General features: G+C 41.8%; 1 protein-coding gene across 6 annotated transcripts in view; it reads right to left on the bottom strand.

The window, feature by feature from the left end:
- The window catches only part of ARHGAP29 (Rho GTPase activating protein 29), a 91,760-nt gene extending 87,718 nt beyond the window's left edge, over positions 1 to 4,042 (bottom strand). For 2 of the 6 annotated variants that reach the window (XM_084637337.1, XM_084637342.1), the window contains exons 1-2: positions 3,895 to 4,042; positions 461 to 806 (exon numbers count right to left, since the gene is read on the bottom strand). In XM_084637337.1, the coding sequence (XP_084493463.1) occupies positions 461 to 722 (262 nt within the window). In that variant the 5' untranslated portion in view covers positions 723 to 806; positions 3,895 to 4,042. Of the gene's footprint in view, positions 1 to 460; positions 807 to 1,694; positions 1,711 to 2,337; positions 2,355 to 2,987; positions 3,256 to 3,448; positions 3,467 to 3,894 lie in introns of those variants that run through there. The other 4 variants (XM_084637340.1, XM_084637339.1, XM_084637338.1 and 1 more) reach the window with 4 other exon arrangements.
- Between the last annotated feature and the right edge of the window lie 16,100 nt (positions 4,043 to 20,142).

Raw genomic sequence — 20,142 nt, 5'->3', positions numbered from 1 at the left:
AAGCTCCATTCAAATTATTAACACATGAGCCTATTAAACAGTAACAATTGTAATAGCATGGAAAACTGGATCTTGGCCAAAATATCAACAGTATTCTTTGTAATTACAGAAACATCAGTCAGTTGTTTAAAGGACTGATTTAAAGTTTAACTATTTTTCCAGTGTCAGTTCAGCCAGTCTGATGGGAACCAGACTTTCCCCTCCTCCCTTTTACTCAAGTCTTACCAACTGTATCAGCTCTATATGTTATGTCTCATTAGGAAACAGAATGCACTGTGTTTGCTGAGGAAACGTAGCACCCAAAGTAACATCCACCACTTCCTGTAATCATGCAAGTATTTGGCAGAAAGAAAAAAACACAAGTAAAAACCACAGTAATGCTTGCTTCTGTTCCTACTGAGTACAGCTATGTGTGTGAATTTCAAATCAGCTAAGAAATAGGATAAAGCAGTTGACGCACCTTCTGAAAGAATGGCTTCTTTCAAATACAGTAGCACATCTGCAAATTTTCTGACATCATTCACCAACTGCATGATGTATTCTGGATCCACAATAGGACTGTCATAGCAATCAGAGTTGGAGCTAATACTGCTCAGAGAGTTGCTCTTGGTGCTGCGCCCCATTCCCCAGTTTCCTGAATTGGCGATGGTGAAGAAATTGGATGTAGACAGTCGGGCTAATCCCAAACCACGCTTGTTACTTCCACCGTTCTGTCGCAACATCCCAGCTGATGCAGTACTTATAAAATTCTTGCAGCTAACATTCAATGTCACTTAATGTCCATTTGAAAGGCCAAAGACGAAGTCCTTAAAAATAAGGGGGGGGGGGAGAGAAAGAGGGTGATATTTAATGGAAGAACAACATTTAAAAGGTAAAACTTACATATTTTCATGCATTGTCAGTATTTTCAATGTTAAGTTGTTGGATACTGAAACATTTAATAAAATAGTTTTAAACTCCTTTGATTATAAGAAGTTATAAAGCAAATAACTAATGCTAGCATTACCTGAAGACCAGGTGGAGGTGGTGCATGAAGGTAGTCTATAAGCTTTGTCCTGGAACTACACAAACTAATTTCTAAATTTACTCCAAAGAACTGTTCTCTTTCCTGAACACATGTTCATGAATCCCTAATTGTAATAAACTCTATAATGCATACACTGAGGCCGGGTCTACACTATAAAATTTTACCATGGCTGAACAGTTGCCAACAACCATGAAAAATTGGCATAATACTAAACAAAAACACATGGACCACTAGGCCATGTTCAATACCATTTCAGTTAATAAAATTGTTGGTTACACATGGTAAAATTTCATATTGGCCTACCAGAGTTCGATGGAAAAAGGAAAACAGTCTGAAAAAGACTAAAATTTAATTGCAACATGGGATTTTAAGCCAACTGCCATTTTTTTGTTTTTAATAACAGTAACTCACATTAAAAACACAAAGGAAGGCAAAGAAGCTACTGAGATTCCAAAAATGTAACTTCTTTAGTGTGTCAGATATTGAGATTCAATCTGTAAAACCTACAGGAGTTAATTTCAGGGAGTTCTATTTTATTTTAGTTTTAGCACAGCACTTTTTAGCAAGTTCACTCCCAAAGAAAGTTTATACTTTGGAATGAATAAATTGATACAACTAAGGAGCCATCTGTATTCATTTAATTTAAGAAAACCAAAGTCATTCCTACTTCATTGTGCCAAGTGAAGTAATTCACTTCAAAGCATAAGCCTCCAGGAAGCAAAATCAGGTATGGCTCCATTTTGATAAATGACTATCCGCTCAACACTAAAAGAAGAGAATTTATGTTTACAATGTATGTTTAGCTCAGAGGAAAAAATTGTAAACTGCATTATAAAGACTTTGAATTGCAGAGATTACAATACATTTGTTCGCACCTCAGTGAAGCTGCTAGTTTAACTATTTCTATTATAAACATGAGAAAACAAGAATTTATTATAACACAATCGTAGGTATTTACTGTAGGTTGAAAGCATTATTGCATACATTTTTAATAGACAATCTAAAGAAGCCAGTAACTCCTCTGTTTTGAATACTCCCACCATATGTTCTGACAGATAGTATTCTCATGCATTTCCATTACTTTTTTCCATTTTGTTTTAAAATTACCAGGAATAATAAAGATGAAGAAATTACATAAAAAAAATTATGCTACAGCATTTTGGTCAGATGCTTAAAAAGAAAGAAAATTTAGAGTTTAACTAACCCAGTTTAACTGCCTTGATAATATTTGCTGTTTTGAAGTAGTACGTATAATACTATAACAAAATATATAAACAATGCTGAAAATAAAGTAAGTAATTCCAACATACCTATATTAATAGAAAGCTGCTAAAGTGTGTGGAGGAGGTGATTACAGGTGAAGTTTACATTAAACAAACATACCGTTGAGCAAAACATTTGTGCAACCTTTCTCAGTTCCCATTCCCTACCCAGAAAGCTACTTTGCAATCCTGTCTTTCACATAACCAGTCCCCCTTGATATGACGATGCTTTTACATTTCCCTCTTTTGAAAATGTTTTTCTCTCCTCTACTATTGTGTGACTAACTCACACAAAAAGGGAAAGATAGCAATGACTATTCAGGGGTCACAGTAAGACATATATAAACACTTTAAAATACACAAAAATTGAAAGATACAAATGAAAGAGATTATAGAAAAAAGTAATATTAGGAATTACATATTTATCCCCTTCAGTCAAATTTTTGCTGTAGATACGCTCTTCTATTTTTTCCCTCACTTGTACTGGTCATAAGACAGAGGGAGGAGGAAAAAAAAGAGTGTTCCTCACAGAACACAGGTATTTCATTACTAGAAAAAGTTTTTTTTTAGGCTAGAGTCTCTTGAAGGAAGTCCAAAACAACTGTTATAAATATCTCCAGACTTCGGATAAGAGCAAGTAGTTCCCATCACAACCGCCCCCCCCCCCGCACACAAAAAAACCCAATACACACACACACCCCAGACCAACGATTTCAGAAATCTGCTCTCTCAGCACAATTTTCTCTCGCAGGCGATAAAGTTCCTTTACAGGGCCACGTTTTGAAGAGTTCCTTTGGAGCGAAAATCTACAAATCTGTTTTTTAAAGGGACAGTAAAAATCTCTCAACCCGGATTGTTTATAAAACGCAGCCAGAGCACACAGGAGTGCTGCCGTGCAGCTTCAACTGGGCCCGATTACAGCGAGGGTTTGCCTCCCACACGGAATGTCTCGCATTCCTAGCAGGACTCTGTACGGCAGGCAGGGGCCCCCTCGACCAGCCGATGCAGCCCGCTGCCAACTCGCACGTCCTCGCTCTCCTGCCCAGGATTTACATACAATGGAGAGGAGCCGCTCTCGCCGCAAACACACCGCAGGGGACGGGGGAGGCTGAGCGGAAATGGGCGCAGGTAGCAGCCCGCCGGGGGGGGGGTGTCTCACCGGGGGGCGAGCCGAGGGGGACGGGGCACTTCATGGGGCAGAAGACTTAGGGGACGCTCCTAGCCGCCCCTCGGTCCCCTTCGCTGGCCGCAGACACGGAGGACGCCCCGAACAGAGGGGCCCCCAGGCGCTGAGCCCAGAGCGGATGGGGACGCAGGGGGAGACGGGCCCGCCCCGCCGCGGGCGCACGTCGCCCGGCAAGGACTGGGAGCGGATCGCGGTAAGCCCCACTCTCGCGGCGACAGCCGAGTCCCGAAGCCCCTCAGAGCCGCCTGCCGGACCCCACTCCCCGGACCCAAGCCGCGCCCCCAGCTCCCCCGGGCCCGCCCCTCGCGGCGCCTGGCGTGGCCCCTGCAGCCCCATGTGGGCGCCCAACGCTCCGGACCGACAGCAGCCGCCCGGGCCGGACACCGGGGGCGAGACGCGCTCCCGGGCGGGGTCCTTACCGGGCTGAGCGGGACGCCGTGAGATGGCAGCAGAAGCGAGTCCCCGAGCGCAGGCAGCAGTCGGGCCGCGACGGGCCCCTGCGCATCCCTCCGCGCTGCCCATTGAACTCGCACCCTCCGGCCAGCGCCGCAGCCGCCCGGCCCCCGACCGCTCCCAGCCCCGCCCCCTCGCGCCCGCCCCCTCCCATTGGGCAGCTCCCTATCAGAGGCGGGGCAATGGAGCAACAGGTTGGGAGCGGGACGGGGAGCGAGGACGCGACGCTGAGCTGGCGGGACTCAGCGCCGCCCGTGGGGGACGGGCCCGCCCTGCCGAGAGCACCGCTCAGAGGGGAGCAGGCAGGGGGCGGCGTGGCGTGTGCCTCCGCGCGCCAGGCACTACGCCGGCCGCCGCTACGCCGCGGCGTTCAGCCCGTAGCCCCATGCAATGGGCCAGACGGCAGCGGGCGGGGCGGCGGCGGTAAACTCGGGAAGCCGGTGGCGAGAAGCTCGGGTGTGAGGGGGCTGGACTGGGGCCGCTGCGACTTGCGTGCAGTGTCACAACTGAGGGGGCATGTTCATCCCCCAGGTGAGGTCGCCGCCCCCACCCACCTCACAGCAATACTAGACGGTCGTAAGAATCTGTTGGCCTCTTTCCAGCCACAAGTTTGCAAACCCAGCCACAATAATAATAATTACTGAAAAAGCCACGTTGTGCAGCAAGCCCCTCATCAGGCTTCTCCATTCCCAAGCCAGGATCACCGTCATCTCTGCTGTCACCTCTGAAGCCTGACTCTCCGAAGAGAGGATGCTGGCATTGTTTCAGTGCTGTCCCACTCCTCCTACTCATTCCTGATCTCCATTGGGGTGATGGAGACATTGTTTTCTTCCTTCTCTCTCTCTGACCATCACAGTACAGATGCCTTGGCGCTGTCCTCAGTATTTCAGGTGGCATTGATGGGTAAATCCCAAGAGTATGGTTTAGTTCCTCATAAAATAATCAGATTTTCCTGACTGCCTTGGGCCTTGCTTGGGGCTCCAGCCCTTTTAATTTTTTTCCCTGGTACTGATTAATGGACTAAATGATGCTGTATTCAGCATCCACTTGGACATTTGGTCATCGGCCCACCAACAGTTCAGCCGCAACTGGATTTTCTTGTTGCCCCTGTTGGTCATCGCTGCCAAAATGTCTGCCTCATACCACCAAGCATAACTGGAAAACAACACTGCCAAATCACCAGGAGAAAAAAAAAAGCTGCACCACATGTGATCGTAAGGAGATGTCTTCTGAGACGCTGATGAAGAATTGTCTTGCTACATCAATGGAGAAGAGGTCAATGCTATGGCGTGTACAACACTATTTGTTTGGAAAAGGGGCTTCCACAAAACTTTACCCTAGGCCTATAAAATTCAGAAACTAGACCAGACAGACCTCCTAAGAATTAATTGGTGCACTGTTGGATAACAATGGGAGGAGTATTAGTACTATGCAGGGTACTAAATTAGCATTTGTTATTTATGCTGGTTCTGCATTAGTGTATACTGGGATGGAGGAGGACTACAAGGTGGTTAGCCTTGCTTGAAGCAAGTCTACTCAAAATGTTGGTGTGTGTGCCTGGGCATTGTTGGAATCATAAAGACATGGTATATTACAGTCATATTAGGAAGCTCAAATAGTGGTTAACATACCAAATTTCTCCAAAAAAAGAAAAGGAGTACTTGTGGCACCTTAGAGTCTAACAAATTTATTTGAGCATAAACTTTCATGAGCTACAGCTCACTTCATCGGATGTAGCTCACTCCTTTTCTTTTTGCGGATACAGACTAACACGGCTGCTACTCTGAAACCTCAAATTTCTCCAGTGTATACAAGGCTTCAGACAAGAACTTATTTTAATGTAGCAAACTACTATATACAAATATAAGTTAAATAAACATTTATGTTGCAAAGTCAAGCACTCAGAAGTTAGGAAATGTGAGAATTAAAGCGGTCTGTGCCAGGTTTACTTGTGAAGAGTTTAAGTGATTTGCCCAGCATCACCAGGGAATTCTGTGGCAGAGGCAAGGATAGACTCCAGTCTTCCAGGGAAATATTCAACTTCCTAAACCACAAGAACATCGCTTCTATTCCTGTAATTCCCTGTCTCATTCACTACACATCTTCCAACATCTGCAGCATATTATGTCAGTGTCCTAAAAACAACAACTTCCTTGACTACACAACCCTGATTCATCACCAGAGCATAGTCCTTCCTGTGCTCTGAATGAAGCAGGGGCATTTTGGAAAAATATTACGTGATCATGTAGTTAGAGACTGTATCATAATGCATATGCAAAAGATAGCCAAATTAATATTGCATGGACAGCTTTAACTCTAGCATTCCCTAATTTCTGAGTACTTGATTTTTCAATCTTAATTTTCTTTTAATGTTTCCTCATGTGGCATAATATTGAAACCCATATGGTAAATCAGCGAGTTTGTAACCTTTAGATAAACTGCACAGACCTCTATCACTGGAGCGAAAGGAATAACGGATAGCAAATATAAATTGTCATCCTCTATCTGGTCCAGTGATTAGAGGGGAAAGACACACATTTTGCTAGTAGTGACAGCTATTTGCTGACAACAGAGGAATGTTTGGACTTTGGTATAGTCAAGGTCCAGACTCCAGATAAAATATATATATATAAAAACTCCAACAATAATTATAATAAGTAAATAAAAAGATGTTGGGGTCCTTCCAAAAGCATCTGGCAGTCTGGATCTGGCCCATGGTCTACCTGTGGACTACCCCTGCCCCACACCCTGGTGCCCAGTCCCAGTCTCTCTCCCTGTGCTCCTCATTCCTGTCTTTCCCTCTTGGGGCTCTATGTTGCAGTCTCCTTGCCCAGCCAGTCTCAGTCTTCCCTTGCCAGCTCCTCATTCAATCTGTCTTTACCTCCATTCCCACAGACTAGTGCCCAGTCCCTCACCTCACCTGAACCCTGGTCTCCGTTTCCTCCTCTGGCTCCCAATCCAAGTCTCCTTGTCCAGCAGTCCCAATATCTCTCCCCAGCTCCAAGAACCAGTCTTCCCCCAGGCGACTGGACCCAATCTACTCCATCCATCCTCCCCCCATCCTCCCTCAAGTCCCAGCTCCTCATCCTGTATTTCAGTCAGTCTGCTTCTGACTCCTCCATGCTGCCAGGGCACCAGCAGGGGGAGCACTAAAAGCACAGGAGAGATCATCTTCCTCCTCTCAGTTCCTGTGCCAAGTACCACAGTGGCCACTGGCTGCTGAAAGGAGCAATTGAAGGGAAAGTCCTGTTCCGCCATTGCAGTCATAGGCTGGAGCATGTTCAATATAGGTGGAATCTTCAGAGATATTAAGTTGCCAGACTTTAACAAGTCTCTACTGAGCATGTACAAAATGATTTTTTTCAGAACCTTATAACTAAGCCAGATTTAGGCAAATTGTCATGGAGATGACAACAAAGCTAGCCCTGCACCCCTGCCAAATTTCAAGTCCCTGTTCCAAAGCATGGGGATGCTAGTACTCAACAAAATTGTTGTAAGAATTTTGTTTAATTTGGGCAAAACAACATATTCTACCCTAATCTTATTCTCAGAAATGGTTGAACTATTTTAATTGAAATTAAAAACAAAAAACAGCCTGAGGCAGACACCCAGCATGGAAAATTCAAGCCCAAACAACAGAAGTTTGGCAAAGTTATAAGCAGCTGGAGGGAAAAAAGGGGTCTTGTAATGGGAAGTGTCAGGCACACTTAACTATAGGAGGCATTACCAGCTCCAGCCGTAATAATGGAGCCTAGAAAAATTAGAAGAGTGACATTCATAGATTTGTGCAGAATCAAATTGTTTTGGTTAGAAAAACCCACTCCAAATATGATGATCCTGTGGCTGCAGCGCGCACTGTTGAACTCTGTGGACTGTGGTCCGACACTCCTGGAGCAACAAACCAAATTATGACATTACTTATCTCTTTAATTAGCAGTCCATCAGCATACGACAAATAACAAAGTCTTTGAAATCACTTAATAACAATAGTTTTACTGGGTTAAATTTCAGCACTGTTAATCAACATTTTGTTTCTTTCCTTTCCTGTAACCATTTGCCTAACTATATGTTAATGTTAATTTATAAATCCACTAAATGGTTACAAGCTATCCAAGTCTGCTGATACTAAATTTAGAGAAAAAGCAAACAAAGAAGAACAATGCAATGAGGTTCAAAAGGATTTGGATAATTCAGGGGATTGATCCAGCAGATGCCAAAATCATGGAAGGGTAAACAACCGTAAAGTAATTTAGTGGAAGAGCAAGAAACCAAGTTAGGGAATATGTGCTAAATGCTACAATGATCCATCATAAAATAAGGAAAAGGACTTGAGGAATTATGGATAAGTCATTGAAACCATCAGTTTAGTGCACAGCGGTAGAAAAAAAAAGGCAAACAAGGAATTCCACCTTTATTCACCAACAGATAGGACCCAAAAAATTTGAGATTGTTACTCTCTAAGGCCAGGTCTTTGGATGGTTGGGGGGGAGATGCCACAGTGAGGGGCAAAATATATATTTATTATCATATTTAGCCATGATAGGCTACATAGAACTAGTGGCCCTGAAAATCATGAATTGTCCCTCAAAGGTGATGCAAGGCTAGAGGTATTTTGTGAGAAATGCAACTGGACATAGAATGACCCAGTCTGCAATCAACCTCAGATAAAAGGATTGCAGTGTATGTGGCCAGTGCTGTGTTTCCAAAACTTTAACAAGTCATTTCTCAAAAATGTTACCCTTCAGTTGGTGATCAACTGCAAAGCCGGTGGATGGTCAGGAATAGGAGGAAGGATTGTGTGAAGCAGGCAAATCCCAGAACCTCCTTCAGTTGCCAGAAGTTCCACTGACTAGTATAACTCACTCAATTCCTGTCCTTCAGCTGCCACAGCCCTTCAGAATCCTCCTAGAAGTACCATTCCCTGCTTTAGTTATTGCCCTCAACATTAAAACAAAGTGCCATTTGGACACTGTGCTGATCAGCTTTTGTTACCCTTATGCCAGATAAAACAGTTATGAAGCAAAAATTCCACTCTAGGTTAGCAACGAAACTGATATTTCACAACAATGATGAACATGGATATGGTGGCAGCTACAAAATATGCCTTTTTAAGTGTGAAAAAAGATCCATCATATCTTTTTACAATAATTGAAGAGGGGTCTCTATAGAGAGATGGCTTGTGGCAAAGGTTAAAAAAATTAATAAATTGAAGAAAGAACATATGGTGCTTTTAGTGTTAGGGGAGATCAGGTGATGAAACAGGACTCTTAGCTTTTGTGCCAATCTCAAAAATGTTGTTTGGCATCCAAAAGCAGTTTTATTGCCAGAGCTCCCAATTATGCTGGGGACTGCACTACTATATCAGTAACAACTGCTTTTGGATGCCAGCAAAGGCATGCAAAGATGGCTTTTGGATGCACAGATTTTGAGCAATGTAACTATTCTGGTTAGGGGTGTGATATTTTTATCAAAATAATTACAGTATACTAGTACAACCCCTGAATGCAATTACTTCCTTGTAAAGGTTCTTTATTATTCCCCTCTAGTGCGGGAATAAACGGTTGGTATAATGCATCCTTACTAGGAGGTTTGTAGTGTTTTAACTGTACCAGTATAGTTAAAGCAGTATGTCATAAATAGAGAGAGAAGGGGAGCGTAAAATCCCTCCTTGGCAGCTATACTGAATCGCCTTACCTGTAAAGGGTTAAGTAGTTCAAATAACCTAATTGGCACCTGACCAGAAGAACCAATGAGGAAAGAAGATATTTTCAAATTTGTGGGGGGAAGGTTTTGTTTGTGCTCTCTCTTTGTTGTTCCCTCTCCGGACGGAGGGAGAAGCCAAGCAGGTACAACATCTCCTGAAAATATAATCCATCTAAATTCACAGAAACTGTATGTAGGGCAAGGAACTGCATTAGATTATCTTTTGTTTTAGCGTGTGAATTTTCCTATGCTACAGAGGTAGTTTTATTCCTGTTTTTGTAACTGTGAAGCTGAGCCAGAGGGGAATCCTCTGTGTTTTAAATCTTTTTATTACCCTGTAAAGTTACCTCCCATCCTGATTTTGCAGGTGTGATTCTTTTACTTTTTCTTTATAATAAAGTTCTTCTTTTAAGAACCTGATTGATTGTCAGTGTCCTGAAGACAAAGGGTCTGGTCTGTACCCTCATTGCTTAGGCAATTGGTTGGTATATTATTCTCAAGCCTCCCCAGGAAAGGGGGTGAAGCAGCTTGGGGGGGATATTTGGGGGGGATAGGGATGCCAAGTGACCCTTCCCTGAATTTTTGTGTAAATCACTTGGTGGTGGCAGCAATACCGCCCAAGGACAAGGAAAGGAATTTGTGCCTTGGGGAAGTTTTAAACTAAGCTGGTAGAATATAAGCTTAGGGGGTCTTTCATGAGGGTCCCCACATCTGTACCCCAGAGTTCAGAGTGGGGGGAGGAACCCTGACACAGTACAATTTCTGTGTTTAGGTAAAGCTTTAGTTTTGACTCTATTACAACTGAAAAACTAGTTTAAATTGGGCCCCTGATTTAAGTTGATGTACCCTCTGGAAGACCTCAGCGTACCCTCCGGGGTACGTGTACCACTGGTTGAAAACCACTGTAATAGAGCCATACTACAAATAGTATTATGTAATCCCACTCACATATAACCCAATCCTACCATCCCTTACTCACTCAAGTAGCCTTTGTCAGAGGGTGGCTGACCCCTGTAAATGAAGTAGTCCATCACCCCTGTGCCAGAACAGATGCTCCCAGTTTGGTCAATTGGGAAGGTAGGGTAGCACCCAGAAGCTATAAAAGTCCAGGAAGTGATGCACAGGGTTAGAGAAGATTGAGTTAGTCAGGGGAGGATGAGAGTGGTTAGGGCCTGGAAACTATACAGTTCCTAGGAGAAGGCAGGAGGAAAATAGTAAGATGGCTTCCTGGCTGGTGTCTCCAAGCCAGACAAGCAGTGTCGGAGGACCGAAAGCCAGTGACCAGCAGATGGAGTTCTTGTCTCTAAGCTGGAGAGTTGGGGATGAGGGCTGAATGCAGGAGAGCAGTGGAGGAGTTTACTTGCCAACATCTACTGTTCTGGAGAGCTGAACCTAGAGGAACTGTGACTCCAAGGGGAGTGAAGGATGTTTCCCTAGTAAAGATGATCTCTCAGCAGAGAGACTGGGGGACTTCCTGCTGGGAAGAGTAGGATGGAAGGTCTGGGGGGGCTATCCGAGTATAAGGACAGGAGGGGATTGCACTGGAAAGCTAGGACATGAGGATGTGCTCGAGAGCTGTAGTGGAAAATCAGGATATGGTGAGAGATGCCAGAGATAAACATTGCATGTAGTGTTTAGACCATGGTAGTAGAACTTCTGTTATGATTTATATATGCATGGAACTCTTAATAAATTAAGCCCACAAGGGCTACCCTTAAACACGGTGGACTATTTTTTGGGACTCTGGAGGAGGAACCCTGTGCTAGGTGTGCCTGTCATACTGTGGCCTGCTGATAGAAGGTGCTCCAGTTGGGGTTGCCCAATGACTTTATCTCACAAAAGTAATTGCAGTGCCAGGATTGCAAGATCAGACTCATAAGACTTTCAATATCAGCTCAAACCAGGTATCTGTGATGTCCTTCATTATTCAAGAGGTAGTGGCCAACATGTGACACTCAGGAGAAAGTTGGGGGTTGGGGGAGTGAACAGGTAACTCACCTCAGCAGTTGTGCAAGGATGTACATTGTGGGAAAAGGCAAATCCTCCCTTAAACCCTGCACTAGTTCTTACTTCTAACAGCTAATCATCCTTTTTAGTTGGTGGCTCTTTAATGTGGTTTGACTAGGATATTGGGTAGAGCAGTTCTTCTGAATTGCAGACAAATACATCAGTGTATTGGCATGCAGGAAAGATGTGTGTTCTATCTCAAGCCAAGTTTTTATATTTTAGCAGGTGCAGAATCAGGATTATTATGTCCATTATTTCTAGTGCAATGGTAGCCAGAGATCCTAGTAAGGATCTAGATCTTATTGTAGAAGGTCCTATACAAAACATAGGAAGGTAAGTATCCTCTCATAAACGGTTTGTCATCAATGAAGAATTAACTCAGGCTCTTACTCAAGAGTGCTTTCAATCTGGACTAGCTGGGGGTATGAATCAGAGCAACGGTTCCATTTTCAATCAGGTTGGTAACCCATCTACTTTGCAGTGAGGATGCAGTCTAAATTACTTGAGTGCTGATGGTCCTCCAGTGTCTTCCCACAATTCTGTCTATGCATCCAGAAGGACAGGTAAGTTTTAGAGACAATCCTCTATGCCAATGTGGGCAGCCACAAACCATGACACACATTGCTGAGGACGGCAAAATAACTCAACATCCTGGAGATCTTCATGCCTTGAACATAATTGATAAGAATGCTATGGCTTGGCTTGACCAGACTGCATACGCCAAATAATAAATAAATAAGTTCTTCCACAATTCATTGGGAAAAAAACATACAGAAAACCATTGCATGTGCCCCAAGAAGTCCTAGGTACACACACAAGACAGCACACTAGTGAGGATGCAGTAACTCAGGTATGACAGTGTAGTGTGATAGCTCACACTGGGCTAAATTAACTTTCATGCTCAGACTCAGGTACCAATCATCTGGGCTAACTCTTTAGTGACAACATACACAAATAGCTTGTAATCTAAGACCATGATCCTGCAAAGACATTACAGAAGCCTAACTGCATGCTGAAAGTAGTTCCAGACCTCAGCTGGATTATTCACTGTGCAGAAAGTTAAGCATGGGTGTAAATCTTTGCATGATAAAGACAAGCAAGATGTGAAGTGTTGGGGAGAAGGATATAATCAAATATGTAAAAAGGGATGCTGAAATCCCTGCCAAGAAAATATTTTATTGGTAGCTCTATAGAAGACAGAGCTGGTGTTTCACCAAGGAAGTAGAATTGTATTTTCAGCTGTTTGGTCACGATTGTAACAGCATCATCCCTGTCATCTCATGACGACTGTTGAGTCAGATAAACAGATAGTGGTATTACTATTTTCAGAGAGTATTCATTGTGGGATTGCTCCTTAGAAGAATTTTAAATGGTAAAAGCAGCACCTCTGAAAAAATCACAAAGTTGCTATTCCAAAAGCAATGCTGTCTTGGCTCTCTCTTGTTTTGTTTCTGTTAGTTTGAATTGCGATGATGAATTTGACTAGTCTGAGGACAGTAGATGCAATGCTGATGTCAGATTAGAATAACATGGGAATAGAATCTGGTGGCCTCAGTTTTAAATGAGATCTTTGTTGCTTAATACTATTATTTAATATTTTGTTATACAACTTGAGCCAGCTCCTTTATACCTTACTGAAGTAAAACTGTCATAGATTTTAGATGGATTTCTGCCTGAACAAGTACAAGATCTGGACCATTATTATTAACTAATGTACGGAAATCAAAGATTATTTAATAGAACAGGAGTGAGTAAATAAAATTCATACTTGAAAACATGACTGGGAGCATAAGAAGGAGTCAGAAGAATAGGGGAGGATAGCAAGATAGTGGAACTAATCCATTTTTGGTTAGTTTGCTTGAATTAATAAATCCAATTTGATTCCAATGGGCCTGATCCAAAGTCAATTGAAGTGAATAGGAAAACTTGATGTAGTTTCAAGAAATGTACATGGCATAAAAATATATTGAGTATGAATCTATTCTTTTTTGAATAGTGCAGTAATTAAAACAGATTTTTGAATGGATTTTATGTTTAAATGGACAAAAATTGCATTTGTATGCCTCTCACTAGTAAAGTTGAAAATTAACTCCCCTCAGTTCTTGATTGATATAAATTGATAGGAATGAGATATTAATTCTACAGCATTCTTAAAATAGCAAAAAAATAGTTGTATTCAATAAAAAAACCCACACAAACAAAAAACCAATTGTTTGCTAAATAGTGTTAACATTTTGTCACTTGTACACCAGCATCACAGTAAACAGTGCGGTTTAAAAGTGAAAAGAATAGTTTACAAACTCAAGCCTACAAACTCATGTTAAGGTGTGTTTTTTTAAACACAGTAGTAGTAATATAACAGTGGTTAGAGGCCCGAGTCAAGGATCAGAGTCCTAAATGCCCCTTAACTTGCCCAAGCCCAACTGTGGGATGCAATGTGTGATGAAGACCCAAAGTGAGGGGCACAAAAGTGTATTTATGCAGGAAACTTAAAATCCTGTGAATTAATTCCTGTAGTATAATGAACTATTGTTTAACCTCAACCTTTATAAGTCTTTATTTTTATGTAAGTTCAACAGTTAAAGTGAGGACACAATTTATGTAGAAGATAGGTAACTTTTGGATTGAAATTGATGACATGCTTCAGAATGAGGGAACTGAGAGCCATAGGGTCCCGATTGTGCTAAGTGCCGTATAAATATTTAGTTAGACATGTCCTTTCCCCAGCTTACAACATTAGGTCCCTATCCTGCAAGATGGTCTCTGGATAGATCCCTGTACCTTTTCTGAGCAGGTGTCAGGCCTTAGTTAATGAGAAGATGCAACAGTTGGATGCAATGATCAGTCAGGTTGAGAAGAGGGTAATGAGTAATATGACCTTGTTTATGGAGTAGTAAAGTGCTTTCCAGAACAGTTTTTAAAACTTTCATGTAGCACACTATAGCGTGTTCAAAATTAACTTAGCTTTGTGCCAAGGTAGACATGGCTTCATTCACAAATCTTAACAAATCTTTGTTTAATTTCATTTGGAATTTAAAAGTTATAATAAAAACAAATGATCTAAAATACAATTCCCTTAATAGAGTTTAAAACTTGCAATGGCTGGGAGGTAAGACTTCACTATTTGCCACTGGGGAAAAAAAATGATTTCTAAGGACCTCTGACAGGTTAGCAAAGAAAAGCATTTAAAGAGTTTGTGGGAGGTGGTTGTGCTACATCAAATAATTGTCCTGCTTCACAGCCACACAAAACAATACAACAGTTAGTTAGTTTAGGGTTTAAAGGGAATTTTATGGTCTATTGTCACATACACTAGAAAAGGGTTAAATTGTTCAGATTACCCTTCTCCCAGGTGGAACATAAAACCACACCTTTTCTCCTGGGGTGGAAAATAAATATTTCCCTTGTCTTCACTGTGATAACAAGCCCCAACAAGGAAAATCAGGACACATTCCTTCCTTGCTTTATAAGCAGTCAATTGATTGCTCCCAGCACATTCCAGATCTGCTAGGAAACCTTAATTGTCTTCACCTGGGGGCCCTTGCCGGAATTCCTGTCCACTACTACAACCTGATGGAATGGAAAATTCTTCTCTTTCTCCCAATCCCTCACTGCCAAGTCCTGAATTGGGTTATACACCCCGCTCCACAGTCAAGTGTAATTCCATAGCTTCACTTATTATGTAAATATGTGTGAGCTCTGTAGGTGCAAATGGCTCTCTAGAAGTACATGTTTATAGGTGTGGTAAAATATTTTGAGTACAATTTATCATCATAGATTTAGAACTGATAAAAGATAAATAAGGGAATTTTGACCATAATGGGGAGAGGTGATAGGTGAGGTTATTTAGTTGTTGATTTTATAATTAATCGTAGTTATTTCATACAGAGTTGTCTGAGGACAGAAACAACTAAAGGCTATTTTTGCTTGTGGTTTTGCAGAAGTACAATAGAGCATGACAATGCACCATTTGGTGCACACTATTATTGCAGAGAGTAAGCCAAATCTCTCAAAGCCCTCTCCACAATCCAGACACCAGTTAATCCTTCTCATAGGATGGATCTATAAAAGACCAAATTCAGTTCTCTGAAGGTGTGAGTTGTCTTAATGGCAAAAAAAATCACACAGAATAATTTGGGGGAAGTCATGAGATCTAAATCACAGTGGAATGTAAATAACTCTGGAATCAGTAATGTACAAGACAGTTTATACTCATTTCTAAACAAAACTAGAAAAAGGGGATAACGAGCAGACTCCAGTATACACACCTAATCAAAGTAGCAGATCAGGTAGTAGTCCATGATGAGTCTTGAAATTCTCCAAGAACTCAAAGCCTGCCAAGGACAAGGAAGAAACCTCTGGGGCTGATCTTGATCTCATGCTGGTTTTACACCATATATGATTTTACTCCTGATTTACACCATTGTAAGTCAGATCAGAAGTAGGCTCACTATTTTTGAGATTCTCTAAATTTGGAACAACTGCATTTTTAGAAGCTCTTGTCTGTTTTTCCTTTCCAGATTTAGTTATATAACTGTTTGTGATGGCATCAAAGTGGTATTAATTATTTGAATGAGCAGTTGTATTGAGCATATAGCATGGTCTTAATATATTGCTTCATGGAACACAACTTTCAGAGACCAGATGTGTGCCTGAAATGCACAGCTAGAGAATAGGGTAAAAAAAAAAATTCTCTTTTGCACACTAACATAACTGACCAGTACCTGAGGGAAAATGAGAGGTTCATTGAGATCAGCAATAAGAATATGCCACAAATAGATGAGCAGAGCCCAAGACAGATGCACAGACAGTCTTGTAAAACTGTCATGAGAATGAACCAGTCCAGGCACAAAATCTACTCGCTCTTACAATGATGATGAACCATCAAAAGTTATTCACCCCATACAAGCAGAATTTTGCAAGGGCATGGCATGGGTACTCTGGCAGAATGGCATACAGGTGCCAGCAGGTTTGCAGCACTATCTGACCTTTACTAGAACAGGCATGTTATGGAAGATGCAGGAGTTGGAACTCTGTGACTGAGCTTGGAGCTCTACCCCATGCAGGACAATCAACAGGAAATAGGATTAGAAATAAGAAGGTGGCAGTAGCTCTGAATTCCTTACAGAGCCTGGTAGACTTCATATTATGCTGTTGCATTCCACAGTCTGGAATGGTATGTTACTCTCCATTGTACTTCTTGGATGATCAGAATGGAATCAAATTGTCAGCAATGGAAGCGGACCGTCCAGTGGTCATGATTTATAGTAGAATTAACCAAATAAACAGGTAGGACTAAGGTCCTAGTGCACAATTGCAGGAAGTACAGATAGGAATTTTTCAGAAAAAAAAATCTATCATTACTATACCAGTGCAGCTCCACCACTGGCGTTTTAACTATTATATAATCTAACTCTGCACAGATCAGATTTAGGAAACATTGTTATGAGGAATAAAGACTTTGGAATAGCTTTGAAAACAACTGCCTCCACCTAGAAAAGCTTTCTGGCATTTTGTGTAGGTACCTAGAAGTTCTCCAGGACAAATCCTGGAGATACCTGTTGCCAGCATAAGCTTCAGCATAAACCATACCAATGAATAACAGTGTCAGCTCTTTATTCAGGCATCCAGTTGCATAAGAGAGTAGATGTTGACAAAGCTTTTGACAGATATTGCAAGCCCAATATCTTTGGGACCATATATATTAATGTTATGAATGTTTATATATCATTGTGGACTGATGTATCAGAATTTGCAAGATTGCAAACATGTGGATTAGCAGTGAATGGAGGGAACTGATAATATTAATGTATCCACATTTTCTTGCTGACTGGAAGTCTGATTTTGGTTCAGAGCCTCAATCAACAAATTGGGGCGACATTATAATTCTAGGAGCCTTATGTGACAGTAAGTGGATAAAATACTTCTGAACGAGGAAGGGCATCGTGCCTGGCTAGGACATCTGGAATGAGTTCTTTATCCTGAGTTTGTCTGAAACAGCACACTCTGCAGTGATTTCTCCAAAGTGCAGATAGCTGACAGCAATGCAGCTAGCCCTGCTCAATTGATTGCACTAACTCTATCCCACAATGCAATGCCTTCTGGCTTCCAGTGAATGTTCTGTACTAGGGTCACGTAGTGTACTGTGTCCTTTCCCTAAGCAATCTATGGGTCAATTCTGCCTTATATAAAAGTGTGTTTCTACCAGTTGATAGGACTTGATCCAATGCCAATTAGAGTTAATGGAAGGCATGGCCTTGAGCCAGTTTTTGCTTCTTTATGGTGGATATTAGAGGTGTTTTTTCTGGTTTTTTTTTATACTAGAAACTCAGATGTTATTCATCCTCACTTTCCTGAGAGATCATAGATGACTGAAAACACCATGGGATCATGACATCGGCAAAACCATGCAGGTCCTTTTAAAAGCAGCAAAACGATGCACTCACAACAGTGAGAAAATTAAAACATTGACTCAAAATACTCGTGCTCTCTTGGGAAATGTAGCCTTTGGGTCTCAGGCTAGTTCTGAACCTCACCACTCAGACCCATTTTGAAGATGAAAGAGGGTCAAAACTGATTGTCATCTTTAACTTAGTGAGTGGCAGAAGGGGGGAACTAAAACAATGACGCTTTAAATGCATAAAATGGAACTGAATGACCAGAGAAGCTTCTGACAACTAAGGAGCAGCAAAAACAAACAAGTTTATTTTGCTTGTGCTCATAAAAAACAAGATGGTCAAAATGGAATTAAATGTGATGGGGGGGGGGGATGACAGTGAGAAATTAAGGACATTAGCAATTCCACCTGAGCAAATCTTGATAGTCTTTTCAAAGACAGATCAAACTGTGAATGGAATGGGTTACACCCTATAATCCTGAAAGAGATGGCTGAGAAGATTACTGGTGTATAATGGATACTTCTGATGGCTCTTTGGAGAGGGGGGAGGAACTCTTTGAGCAAGACAAAGTACATGTTCTATTCACTCAGAAAGGAATTACAGTAGGAAGAACCAGGAAATTAAAGACTAGTAAAACTGGCCCTGGTGGGACAGATTCTAGGAGCATTAGTAAGGGATAAAATCAGATAATATTTGGAGCAGTATGAACCCAATAAATTTTCTAACTTTGATTCATAATAGGTAAATCTGATCTGACTTGGTGATAATTTTTTTCAAATAGATAATGTGGATCAGATAAGATTGAATGATCTACTTGAATTTCAAAAAGATGTACTGGTCAGTATCTACAAAAAGAAAAGGAGGACTTGTGGCACCTTAGAGACTAACCAATTTATTAGAGCATAAGCTTTCGTGAGCTACAGCTCACTTCCTCAGATGCATCTGAGGAAGTGAGCTGTAGCTCACGAAAGCTTATGCTCTATCTGAGGAAGTGAGCTGTAGCTCACGAAAGCTTATGCTCTAATAAATTGGTTAGTCTCTAAGGTGCCACAAGTCCTCCTTTTCTTTTTGCGAATACAGACTAACACGGCTGCTACTCTGAAACTGGTCAGTATCTATTTATTTTTAATTTTTATATTGCGACCCCTCACTATAGAATCTGAGCTCCATCCATGTAAAATCCATAGTAATAGTAAAATCCCTAGTGAATTTCATGGAATCTCTTGCACTTCTCCCTTTTCAGAGTCAAAACACTGCTTGGGATAGGTTTTTTTGTTTGTTAGTTTTGCTTGTTTTTTTAGGAGGTGGCAGTGGAGGGGTTTAGGAATAAAAGGAGTAGTCAAATAGTGAACATTACTCATGGTGAAAAAGCAACATTTCCTAAAGTTGGTCAGACTCGGGATCACCTAATCTTTTGAAGACTGTTCCATAGCTGGATGCCCTTGATCGAGAGTGCTCTGTCCTTAGCTCTCGCCTGCTTCATCCTGAGTTTAGTGATCTCTGCATTGTCTCAGAGGAGTGCAGTTGTCACAGCAGTTCACAGTTCAAAATTTGGCCTTCAGTGTAGCTGGCATTTGATCCATTTTTTGCTTTGAAAATGTGCACAAAGGCCTGAAACTGCCATTGGAAGCTGACTGGGTGCCAGTGGAGGGACTTGAACTCACACCTGATGTACTTAGGGTGGCCTGAACCACGGAAAAGGGGTGCAGCTGCATTTTATATTAGCTGGAATCTGTGCATCATCTTCACATTCAGTTTTCAATACAATGAGTTACAGTAATCTAGCAAGGAGGTAACAAATGCATGGATTACTGTGGATAGGTCCTCTTCTGGAATGAAAGTATGAAGTTTCTTAGCAAGCCGTAGTGAAAGAAAACATTTTTTGGAAAATGACGGTACCTGGTCATCCAAGCTTAGTGAGGAGTCAAACAAGATCCCAAAGCTTGGCACCACTTTGACAAATTAGGACTTCATGCCTTCAGTAGAATGCCCTTGGGCATTTATTGGAAGCATTTTCCCGGCTTCATTTTGGTCTTGCCTGGGTTTTGCTTGAGCCAGCTACTTTTCACCCAAGGGCTAATTTTTTGTAGGCATTCTAACATTTTG

Source organism: Lepidochelys olivacea (genome assembly GCF_965140295.1).
Source record: "Lepidochelys olivacea isolate rLepOli2 genome assembly, chromosome: 8".
In the NCBI taxonomy this organism is placed as follows: Eukaryota; Metazoa; Chordata; order Testudines; family Cheloniidae; genus Lepidochelys; species Lepidochelys olivacea.
Note: the sequence above shows the minus strand (reverse complement) of the source record. Positions and strands in the feature narration are given on the sequence as shown.